The following is a 12,822-nucleotide window of genomic DNA, read 5'->3' as shown; positions in this document are numbered from 1 at the left end:
TCCACACCTTATACTACTACTGCTCCCACTTCTCCACACTACTTCCACTCCCTCCTTCACACTACTACTACTCCCACATCCTCACAACTACAACTTCCACATACTTAACACCACTACCCCACCAGTACACAACTACTACTCAATCTACTACAACTTCTGCATCGATAGCCCACTACCACTCCACCCATCTTCTCCTCACTCGCGTTTTCACTCCAGCAATCACCTTTCACTCACTTCCTACTCTTCTTGCCATCACTTTCACTCACACATCTTACACGTCCACTCACAGAATAGTAACACTTTTTCTCACCAGTCAATACCTCTGTTTTGTTATAAACTGCCTCTGCAATACTTTGTCATCCTTCATCTTGCTGGACTCTTGGTCTGCCGCATACTCCTCCTCTGACCTCACCCAAACAACGCACACCTTTCTGTTTCCCATTTCCCATGATATCCACACGCTCCTGCCTCCATTAGTACTCCTCTCTTGGTTTCCCGGGCCAATCTTTCAAGTTTCTAGACAGGCATAAAAAGTCACTGGCCCCTCAATAATCCACATGCACACAGCACTCCATTCCTTACTTGCCAAGAATCAATTACCACTTGCCAATGGCAGTTGGCGAGTGCAAATTATGAGGCTTGACATACCCTTTCCCATTCACTCCAAAATTGGTAACACAGAGTTTACAGCAGGTTTTAATTGGAAAAGGTTTGAAAGGGGGCTGCAGGATGGCTGCATGCATTTAGCTGCCCTCTTTCACGGGGTGCTAGCAAATCATGTTTTTGAACTGTAAAACAGAATATGACTTAACCATAAAAAGACAGAATGGCATTTATACAATTTATTTATTTATTTATACATTTGTAAAGTGCCTAACCCCAGAGGCATCAAGGTGCTGTTGCATGAACAGTTACATGTATTACAGGGAAAAGGGGACGAAACCCGAGGCAAGGCAATTGACACACATGCTGTTAAGAGTGTTCTTGTAAAACGTATTTAGACAAACAGCCAGGTTTTCAACTTAGACACTAGGCATTACATCCCAAGATTAAGCTCTGATATAGAAGGTTATTATTCGTTTTATAAAATAGGTTCAAAGCACTGCTTTCACAAAAGGTGTCATATCAAATGCTCATAAAAATGCCAATGTAAAACCTCAGTCTCAATAGGTGTAATGCCATATAAAATAATTTGGGAAGCAGACCAAGGTGCATCGTTAGCTGTAAAGGGGCGGGGATGTGTATGAAAAGGAGCAGCACGGTGCCGTTTAGGCCACAATTATTAGAAATACAGCTGATATCAATATAGATGGCCTCTCACACCTGGCAAGGTGAATAGGTGGAACGCGAGGAGAAGGGAGCTTTCCTTGATCTATGGTGGGGGTGTCCTGAGCGGCAATGATTCCATCTAGAAGTAATACTGCAACTAGAGAAGATACTGCCGGCTCAATACTCCACTGCCAAATGTATCCTTTGCTGGGGATTGTCACAGATGGCCTCAAGAACACACCAACTGCCAGAGTAACATAGTAAAACCCGGAGAAAAGTGGAAAGCAGTAGGAAGAACTGGGGAAAAGAGAGATGAAGTAAAAGCAGGAGTGGAGTGGAAAGCCTTGGTAGGAACAGGGTAAAGGAGGTAGGAATCAAAGCTAGTAGTGGAGTGGATACAGGAGAAAAGAGCAGAGGGAATGAGGGAGGAACTAAAATCTGGAGTGCAGTTGAAGGACAGAGTAACATTAGAAGGCTGGAGGAAGTGGAAGGTGGTAACAGTTAAAGGTGGTAGTAAAGAGACAGAGAAAGATCAGCAGGAGGCGGTGGCAGGTGAGTGTGGGGAAGATAAGTCTTTAGACAAGGAGAGTGAAGAAGATTGTCAAATGGTTGATGAGGAGTGGAAAAGAAAAAGGAAAGCACTAGATAAAAGAGAGAGGGGCTTTAGTAAGGTATTGAAAAGAGAGACAAAGAACCAGAAACAGATTAATCAGCTAGAGGTAGGAGTTTTCAGACGACCAGGTCTAACAGGTGGGAGGAAGTTACAGCGGGGGCCTAGGAGCCTACTGACAGTCTAAAGAGGAGTTGAGGAGAACAGAGTCGGAAAGGAAGGCTAGTAAGGATTTCTGCCTCTTTCCTGGCTGACCCAACACCATCTGTAAGAGAACCCCAAGGTGCTGCAGAACATTGGGGACTGGCTTATTCTTGGGGTAGGTACTCCGGAAAGCCTACATCTCATAAAGGAGCAGAAGAAGGACTTGCTTTATCCTGCAGTCTGTACCATTAAGGAGGAGGGAGACAGCTCCCCAGGGACTTTGGAAGTTTGACGTCTGGGATTCGAAAGCCTAACCACTCTCCCTGAGATTGGGAAAGCCATCATAAGAAACATTTGTGAATAAAGGCCATCATATGTTTTATTCTTTTTTGGGGGAAAATGATCTTTCTATTTAATTTGGCCCACCCGTTTACTGTCCTTAACTAGAATCCTAAACTTTAAGCATCTGGTCTTGGAGTACTTCTTAGTCCCAAATTTCCAATCTGTGACATATGCAAGTTACTTGTTTCGAGTGCTGGGTAGTAAAACCATCACTTTGTCTTTAACCTGGAATATGTGTAGTTTTGCTTTTTTATTTGAGGTCTTTTCTTGTCTTGCCTGGGCAGCTTGGCAATGGGACTTAACGAGGCTCTGCAGCTCCTCCATATATTTTCTTGTATGTTACACAAGTGCATGGTTGCTGATCCATCAGCTGGCTGGCCCTTCTCACTCTTCTCTCGCGAGGACGAGTACATCATGGGGGATGTGGCCCTAAACCAGTTAAAATGGGGAGAACCCCATGGAGGACTGAGGCATCTTTCGAATGGCAAACAGGGCTCGGGTTAATAAGTCAATCCAGTTCCTTACATCCTCTGCAACAAGCATCCTTAGGATGTGCTTTAACGTCCAGTTAAATCGTTCTAAGAGGCTGCCCATGTGGATGTGGTAGATGGATGTCGTGAGAGTCTTAATGTTCATCATGTCCTTCATGTCCCCCATCGGTCTGGACGGGAAGTTGCTACCATGGTCAGTAAGAACTTGTACAGGAAAGCCCACTCCGGTGAAAAAGGTATCAGGACTTTGAGGATGGTCTTGATGTTGTTACTTCTTAACAGAAAGAAGGTCTTAGGCTATCTTGTAGTGTAGTCGGGTATCACTGAGATATATTTATTTCCAGATCTTGAAGGCTTGAGGGGTCCCACAATATCCATGCCAATTCTGTACAAGGGGAAGGGTTGCCGTGGAGCTCTGGGTACTTCAGCTGGGTATATCTTCTGGCAAATTGGATATGGTGCACAGAATGTATGACCTCTACTTACACGCCTGGCCAGTAGAATCTGCTTAACGATGTTTTTTGAGTTTTCTCCATGTTCAGGGTTCCTCCCATCAGGGGGAGTTCAACAGGGTCTGTCCACCTGCTATGGAATGGATCCAAGAGTTGGTCATAATTACTTTCTTCCCCTTTTGGGTTCACACTCACTTGGTCCAGGAGTCCCCTATCCACAAAGTGTGGATTTTTAGAGCTTGGCTCTCAGCTTTGCATAACAGATTTTTTGCGGTCTTGATCCAGAAGCGGATCTCTCCTCTGGGCTTCAGTGAACTCTAGTGAGGCGGCACTGGGGTTCCTTCAGTTTGGAAGTTCTGCTACTGGGCCCCAGATACCACCCCAAATCAAGCACCAGCTCTTTCCATCTCACCTAGATCTCCTACTTTTTTGAACTCGGGTACCAGGATTTTCTCACAAATCAGCAGAGCTATTGATTGGCTTGGATTAATGCTATGGGTGAAATTTCTCGTGCGGGTGCAGGTCTGCCACGACTCATCAATGGCGGTCTGCTACCATCGAAGTTGCAGTTGATGTCAGAGTCCAAGCTTCTAGGATGACAGTCTCTGTTAAAGAGCTGCTGTGTGGCTCTGGTACCGGTACGCAGTTCTGGATTAAGCGGCTGACATTCTGTTCCAAAATGCCACTCCAAAGCTCTGTTGCAGATGAACGCAGTTGCTTTGAGGAGCGGGTGGCAGTCTTCCACACGTGCACTGTTTGGTTCCATGTCCTTTCCATGAAAAAATGACTTTGTTGTAATTTACTTAGTGTACATTACTTCGAACAACACTCCAACTTTTACTTCAAATTCTTTTGGGGGGGGGGGTGCTTCACCTTAACTAGCAGCCCCACCTAAAGCCCTGCCCAGAGCCCTTTTACCTCTTAACCCACAAATCTCTGCAATACATGGAATTCAAATAATGACCACGAAGTAAATGACATCGAAGTAATGTGAAAACAAATGGAGACCCTGGGCCTCATTACGAGTTTGGAGGTAGCCATGGTGCTATTAAAACCATGGCTGCCTCCAAAATCGTGTCCGGGTTCCTTGAACGAGGAATTACCGGGTCATTCCAACCTTGGAGGACCCAGTAATTCCTCATTCAAAAAACCAATCCCCATTCCCATTTGAGCCCCCATAGGGCTCCATGGGAATGGGGAGGGACCTAATAACGGGCCCGTTAATAACAGGCCCGTTATCAGCTCCCTGGTCCCCTTGCGGGACCAGCTAAGGACATCTGGGCTGATCAGACATTCTGAGCGGGTCCCGCAAGGGAACCTCGTAAGAGGGCGGAATGGGTTTACCGGCACCATTAATGGTGCCGGTAAACCCATTCCACCAACTTCGTAATGAGGCCCCCTCTGTTTGGTCTCTTCCTATTTACATGCCCACAAAGAGTGCTTGACATAATGAGAGATCAGGTTGTGTCCCGTGTGCTATAACGTACCTTACGTGTCTGTTTCGATAGGTGATATCGAGAAGGGGAGAGTAACTGAGGGGTAGGAGAGATGGTGGACTGCTCTCGCATTGTGATGCAGGGGAGATGCATACATACATTCTAGTGGTTGATGTGTTCAATTGTCTTTAACTTTCTTGAACTGCAGATTCATGATATGTGGTTTCTGAATGACTAATGTGGCTGGGGAAAATGGTTAAAGTGCAGTGTTTACTGGATATTGTAGGAGTAAATGAAGTCACCTGCCTCATTCTATATTTGGTGGGAATAAGTAGAAAAAGCCAGGGAGTCATGAAAGTGTGAAGAACAGAGCACATGAACTTGAATGAATGGGGCAGCAGCTTCCACAGTAGGATACAGCAGTGTGCACGAGCAGGCCCAGTCAGTGTCGTACCTTCTTCAGGTGCTCCTCCAGCGAGTCCACCAGCCGCTGCTTCTTTAGAGACTGCTCCTTGTAGGCGGGGCACTGGCTGCTGAGTTGATCCACTCTTGTGCGAATGTATCCGATCATTTCCTGGATCCCAGTCACCCGAAAGCTACATGGGAACAGAGCAGCTGTTAGCGCGTATCCGGCAGCAAGACGACACGCAGTTAAATATAGCGCGGCTTCAATCGGAACAGATCATGCACATTTCCAGGGCCAGCGAGGCCAGGATTCTAAACGCTTGAGCAGGAGACCGAAAGTGAATTAGAGCAATGTGAGGAAACAGGATTCATTATTAATTACAGGCCCACAATCCTTTAAAGCGTTTTTATAAATGGAGATAAAACAATCTAGTGCTCCCAGAGCTGTTAATCTGTAAAGCTGCGATTTGAGAGGCAGCGATAATGTTCCGTCCTATCAGTTTATAAGAGCATGTAACACCCTCTTTAGAATGTTCTGATTGGCTCACGGAATCATAAATGAGGAATTCTGTGGACTGTTGGCACGTATTGGCTCGTATTGGCTCGCAATACTTCATAATTAAGCAGCTGGGCCTATCAGAAGGTCCTTGGTGCTCATGCCTCGCTCGGCTTTTGCCTCACCCCGCCTCACCATCCTGGGGTCGGACCGCTCCCCGCTAACTATCCTGCATGCCTTGTTTCACTGATGCCGCGGCAGACAGTCTATTAACCCCTTAATTGATGTGCTATTATGTAGGTCTATGGAAATTGGGGAAGCATGCACACGTCTCTGCTGCTTCCTGCATGTGACCGCCCTACACATACGGTCGCAATGCACAGCCTTTCTGACAGTATATTTTTACATTTGGTTGTACGCCCAAACCCTCAGGTATCACGGTGTAGGTTACAAGAAAATTTGGTGCTTCAATGAGATTGGATAAGTTAGTACATATTGGCAGTTTGATAATCATAGCATTTTTCAGCATTACTTGAATCTTGGATATAGAATTTAAATACATAAGGGTACAGTATTGACATTGATGAACATTTGATGCGTTGGCTTAGGTTATCATGCCATGGGCTTAGGACTCATTGATATTTGTTGAAAAGCCATGTTTTGAGGGCTTTCTTGAATTTGGGGAAGGATAGCTTGTTTGAGATGGTGGTAGGTAGTGAGTTCCAGATTGTGTGGGCTGCTACTGGGTGGCTGGAATTGCCCGTTCTCACATTTTTAAAGCGGGGGGTGAAGAGGATGGTGTCTAAATTGGATCTGAGTGATCTGGATGAGGTTTTGCAAGATAGGCATTGGTTGAGATAGCTTGGCGCTGTATCTGTAACACATTTATGTGCTACAGTGAGGGTTTTGTGTAAGATCCTGGCTGTATGGGCAACCAATGGGTTTCCCTCCTATGGTGGTAGATATGCTCTCTCTTTTTTATTTTCTAGTGCTGCGCGAAGGGCTTTGTTCTGGATAAGTTGCATTTTATTTAGGTTTTATTTTTTTAAGGTCCCTAGTAGCAGTATGTTGCAGTAATCGAGTTTTGCTAGTATGAGGGCTCTGGCTAAGGTGCTGCAGTTCTGTGCTGTGAGAAGAGGACTGCCTAGGGCGATACGTGTGGCTGTATATGTTGTGGATGAGGCGAGAGCATTAATGTGTTTGCACATAGTGAGGCTCGAGTCTAGGTAGACCCCTAGGGTTTTGACTTGTTTGGACATATTGATGATTCCATGGCTCTGCAGTGCAGTGAGGATGGTGCGGACCACAATGGTGTCTTTACTGGTTTTGGGGGGGCACTGTCGGGTGCTAAAAGCCCTAGTGCCCACAGGGAGGCGCATTTGTGGGCAGTAGGTTTCCGGAAAGCCTGACATAGCATCACTTACTTCATTCAGGCCATTAGATCAGACTTTCTGTCTTCCTAATGCTCAGGAATGATGACACAATTGGGCGCTAAGGCTTAAAAACATTTGGCAAATGGATTGTGATTACCTTAGCAACCAAAGGAGAATACATTTGTTTTTAATTGTGTGCATGTATTGAGCATAAATCTACCTTCTATCTTTTCTCACCTTCCCCCAGAAGCTCACTGTCTTCAGAGCTCTGGTTCTCTCCAGGTTGGACTACTGCAACAGCCTCTTTCTCAATCTATCTAACTTTACTCTGTGCCCTCTTCAACTATTCCAGAACAGGACTGAGAGACTTATCTTTGACTTCAAGCCCAGGGACCGCATCTCTCCAGCTTTGAAATCCCTCCACTGGATCCCTGTGGCTGCAAGCATCAAGTACAAGATCCTCTGCATCATCCACAAGGCTTTCTGGGGCTGTGATCCTCTTTAAATCCAACACTTTCTTCCTAAATAGCTTCCTTCTATAGCCCTCCACTCAGCTACCTCAAACTCTCTGCAGGTCAGACGTTTCTCCAAACAGAGAGTGGGTGGTAGATCTCTCTCCTCTGCAGGTGCCTCCATCTGGAATGCTCTCCCTGCCCCTCTCAGACTTTAACCAGATCACCTGAATTTCCGGAAGCTGCTCAAGACTTTCCTCTTCTCATCTTCCATCTCTCTCCCTCTCCTCTGCTAATCTACCTGTCTGCTCATCCTGACTGGTGGCATGGTTGCCCTCAGATTCACACAGGGTGCCACACTCACCCCCTTGATCAGTCACCCTGCACTGCCTTCTGGCCTACCTGGTACTTCCGGTCTGGGACTCCACCCATGCAGTCCTCTGCCGTCCTCGCACCTACTCAGAGCCCTGCTGCCCTGACTGCACTTCCCTCTTCCCTGCACATCTCCCCTCAACCTCTCCCCCTGCACTTTGTCGTTGCACTTGCACAATCTGAATGCCACAAGGCCTAGTAAGATCACTTGTCTTGTCATCCCTCTGTCTCCTTTCCTTGTCTTGTGGCACCAAGAAACACTTGTGTAAAGGCACGTTATAAATACCAAATCATATCATATCATATATCATATCATACCTTCGGAAAACAACAGAGTGCTGCTATACACCTATAGGGGTTACAGGCAAACATTAACTAGTTACGGGAGAAGAGTTATTTCTTACAGCATTGATTACCGTATACCATTTGGAGTAGCTGGGAATAATAAATGTTTTCAGTTAGTGTAAAAACATACAACCTTGCTGAAAGGGTGCATGGGGTCAGAGGACAAGAGGGTGGGTGGTAAAAAGTAGGCGTCAGAAGAGATCCTGGACTGAATGGATTCACAATTTGGTATTCACTGTATTGATGTTCAATTACAAAATGGCTGATGTGTTGAACAGGACATTATTTGTGACGTGACAAAGGAGCAAAGTATATTAAATTGCAGAGGCTTCTGACTTCATTTGCTTATCTGCCATAAATCAATACGGCAAGTCTAATAAATGTAATGGGGATCATTTTCTATGAAAATGTAATTTGGCAGCGGGGAGCCGTTATGTCTACACTGTAACTTAAGTGGCTCCCTGCTGCCACATCTTCGTCAATTGCACTGCCAGTTGCAAATGTAAAAGACAAAAGGCGGCGTACAAGCGTGTGAGCCACCTTTTGCCCTTCTCATTTGTACACCGTAGTGCAGTGAGTCAAGGCTGCCTCGCAAATGAAACAAAACCATCCTCGACATGTGAGCATGTAGGGGAGAGTTTCATTTCAACTGGGAACACTGCTTACCATGCCTGCTTAATGGTATCTCCTCTCTTTCCAATAAAATAAACACCTACACAGCACATCTATTTCCAATACACACACACCTACACAACACATCTCCTCTCTTTCCAGTACACGAACACCTACACAGCACAGAACATTTCCTCTCTTTCCAATACACAAATGCCTACACAGCACATCTCCTCTCTTTCCAGTACACAAACACCTACACAGCACAGAACATTTCCTCTCTTTCCAGTACACGAACACCTACACAGCACAGAACATTTCCTCTCTTTCCAGTACACAAACACCTACACAGAACATCTCCTCTATTTCCAATACACAAACACCTATACAACACATCTCCTCTCTTTCTTGCACATGAATACACGTATAAAACATCTCCCCTCTATCCAATATATAAAACACAAATAGCACACATCCCCATTTGCCATGGCCACAACGATGTTACACACACCACATTCCCCATCCCTATGGGTCAAATCTGTGTTGCCCTCAATTACCTCCAAATCCATGAGCAGTGTCATATCTGTGCTGCCCTCAATTACATCCTCGACTATAAATTATGCAAATATTTTGCACAAGGTGCACTAATATAGTATCTACCATTCCACACACATTCCACTACCACCACTTCACAATACTCCATTAGAATGCACTAAAGCTAATGTCGCCTGAGTGGTAGTTTAAGGCAAGTTCCCAATCACATTATGCAGACTCTGCTGACACAGTCACCCACGTTCCACCTCATCCTTCAGATCTTTCTGCCCTCCGACACCTCAACAGGGCCTCAGCATCGCAGTAGCCCGGGTGAGCCTCATTACGAAAGCCAGCCATCAGTGACAGCATCCCAGCTGGCATCAGAAAACGATCATTGTGTCTATTGCATATTTATTTGATGTATTTATTTATAAAGGGCACAACGGCCCTTAGGCATCGTGGCGCTGTTACAGTAGGCTTGATTAGTTGCAACAGGAGTACATAATAATGACACTGAAAAACAAGACTGGATAGGGTTACATGATGGGGTAAGCTGGGTGTTCCTTGGTTACAGTGGAACTAGATCTTGGTGGCTTATGCAGTGGGGAAAATGCAAAGAGGACAGAAAAAAGGACTTACAGCGGCATTAGAATTTGGTATGACATGATGGGTCTGTGGTTACAGGGGGCCCGATCATCTGCACAAGCAAGATTAGCTAACTACATTCCAGAAGAGTGCCGGAGGTCTAGCTGCCAAGTATTAGTTGAAGAGAATGGTCTTGAGAGCTTTACGGAAGACAGTGTATGAGGATTCGTTTCTGAGTGATGTGGACAATGCATTCCAGTTTTTGGGTGCTAGATGTTGGAAACTGGATCCTCCCGCCTTTGCTCTTTTGAACATGGGGACCTGGATCTAGTTGGAGAGGAGCGCTTGAATGGGTCTGGATGAGTAAACAGGAAGAATTCTTTCAGATAGGTAAGGGGGGGGCAGTCAAGGAGAGGCACTTGTGTGTGATGGCCATGGTTTTGAATAGGATGCGCTCTTTGACTAGCAGCCAGTGCACATCTCTTCTCGCCTGTGAAAGATGTTCCCTTTTGGGGATACTCAGTTGCACTCTGAGGGCATTGTTTTGCGTGACTTGTAGCCTATTGATGTTTTTTTTACGAGGTACCCAAGAAGAGGGCATTGCAATAATCGAGTTTAGCCCCAATGGTAGCCCTGGCTATTGTGAGGCAGTTTTTTGTTGACAGATAGGGTTTGACTGCATTAATGATTTTGGTGGTGAGTGCAGCAGACGATGCAATGGCCCTAACTTGCCGTGTCATGGATAAAGAGGAGTCAATGAGGACCCCTCATGTTTTTACTGCTGAAGACACACAGAGAGACGTGTTATCGATGATGAAGGTCTTGTATTGAGGGTCAAGTTTGTTTAGCGTGTCGTTGGTGCCTACAAGAAGGTTCTCCATTTTCTCTCCATTGAAACATAGGCCATTCGCTGTCATCCATGTCTGTATTGCTGCGTAAATGTTAGCTAAAGCAGCTGTGTCATGTTCGTAGGAGCCCGTGAGAGGGAGTAGGATTTGAGTGTCGTCGGCATAGTTTGTGTAATCTATGCCGTGATCATCTAGGTCATTGAAGAGCGGTAGGGTAAATATATTGTATAATGTTGGTGCAGTAGGCAAACCTTGCAGGACACCACAGTTTATGGTGGTGGGTGCTGCACATGCCTGGTCCGAGAAGGCTCTCATAGTTCTCCCCTTCAGGAAGGAGGTGATCCAAAATGTGGCTTCCAGAGAAATGTGGGCAGCATTTTTGAGTTGTTTACATAAGATTTCATGGTCAACAAGGTCAAATGCAGCCGACAGATCTAGTAGTAGGAGAAGTGCCGGCTTGCCTTTGTCCATTATGTCACTCAGTTGAATCTTGAGGTCAAGCAGGGACGAGTCTGTCCCATGGCCTAGGCGGAAACCTGATTGTCTCTTACCCAGAATGCTATTAGCTTCCAGAAACTGCTGTATTTGAGTATAGGCAACTTTTTCCATAATTTTCAGTAGCAATGGGACCGTGGTGATGGGTCCGTAGTTGTTGGGTGTCTCTGGGTCTAGTGAGGTTTTTTTTAATAGAGAGCGAACCCACGCCTCTTTAAGGCATTCTGGGACGGAGTTGGATTTGAATGAGGCATTAATGAAAGTTTTCAAGAAAGGGGCTAAGTTGTCCGCACACTCTTTGATCAGATTGGCTGTACAGACGTCTCCTTTGCATTTGGACTGTTTGATTTTCCGAATGATGTCCAGTACCTCTGTTTCTGTTACTTCCCTAAATGTGAAAAGACTTTTCTCTTTGAAGACTGTGCTGGTCATTTGGGATGCAGGCACGTGGTCCCTAGGCAGGGCTTTGTGGTGAGCGTTGATCTTTCATGACCTCCTGTGTGTTTGTGACCGGCGTGGTCAGTTCTTTAAAGATGGCAAACATCTGTTTTGATTCCGGAGTAGCGTTTGCGACCCTTTCATTATATGCTGAGGATTTAGCTACAACAATGGCTTTTTTGTATTGTGCTGCCAGTGATTTATAGGCAGTTAGTGTCGAGTCCTGTGGGTTCCTTTGCCACATCTTCAGCGCTTTACACTTGAGGGCACGTAGTTCTTTGAGTTCAGTGGAGAACCATGAGTTAGCATGTTTCTTTCTTTCGGCTTTCCTGTTCTCTAGCGGGGCAATGGAGTCAATTGCAGTTTTGAGTGTGGTGTTATAAAGTTCAGCCAGCACAGATGGATCTGAGGAGATTGGGGCTTTGAAAGTTGCAATGTCTAGGTAAGGATGGGTCCTATCTATGGTTAGATTTCATGCACATCTAGCTGGAGCCAATGGGACAGGCATGAACGATTTGGGCGTGTTAGAGCTGGTGGGGATGGAGAAATGGATAAGGTGGTGGTCAGTCCACGGGGACGGAGTGTTAGAGCTTATGTCCACACTGCAGTTGTGGTCTACCACCCAGTCAAGGATGCAACCTTTGCAGTGGGTAGGACTGACTACTTTTTGCTGGAAGCCAAGTCCTGGAGCGCTCTGGATAGGGCCTTGGCTGCTTTATCTTTATGTTCATTGAAGCTGAGATTAAAGTCACTCAAGAGAATGGATTTGGTGGAGTTTTTCAGATTTTCCCAGAGGAGATGGATGATATTGTCGTGAAAATCAAATAGCGGGCCTGCCGGGCGGTATGCTGTAAGGATGGCAATGGTGGTATTGGGTGAAGTGGTAATTTTGACTGCAAAGGAGTCCACATTCTCTCTGAGGAAAGATGTGGTTTGTCTTACTGTTAGCTTTTCTTTAACTATGAGGGCCACTCCCCCACCTTTGGCAGCTTGTCTGTCTTGTCTGAAGATGGTGTACCTAGTGGGTGGGCTAGTGCGATGGAGGGTCCTGAGGCTTCATGAAGCCATGCTTTGGTAATGGCTAAAACTTCCAGGTCTAGCTTGGTGATCAGGTCATGAATTT

The 12,822-nt window shown here is 45.8% G+C and overlaps 1 protein-coding gene across 1 annotated transcript in view; it reads right to left on the bottom strand.

Moving 5' to 3' along the window:
- CCDC141 (coiled-coil domain containing 141) overlaps positions 1–12,822 on the bottom strand; it is a 676,030-nt gene that overhangs the window by 328,370 nt on the left and 334,838 nt on the right. Inside the window, exon 9 of the mRNA XM_069616100.1 lies at positions 5,199–5,340. Within this exon, the coding sequence (XP_069472201.1) occupies positions 5,199–5,340 (142 nt within the window). The remainder of the gene's footprint in view (positions 1–5,198; positions 5,341–12,822) is intronic.

This window comes from Ambystoma mexicanum, chromosome 9 (genome assembly GCF_040938575.1).
Source record: "Ambystoma mexicanum isolate Mex_15411 chromosome 9, UKY_AmexF1_1, whole genome shotgun sequence".
In the NCBI taxonomy this organism is placed as follows: domain Eukaryota; kingdom Metazoa; phylum Chordata; class Amphibia; order Caudata; family Ambystomatidae; genus Ambystoma; species Ambystoma mexicanum.
This window is presented reverse-complemented; position numbering and strand designations above follow the sequence as displayed.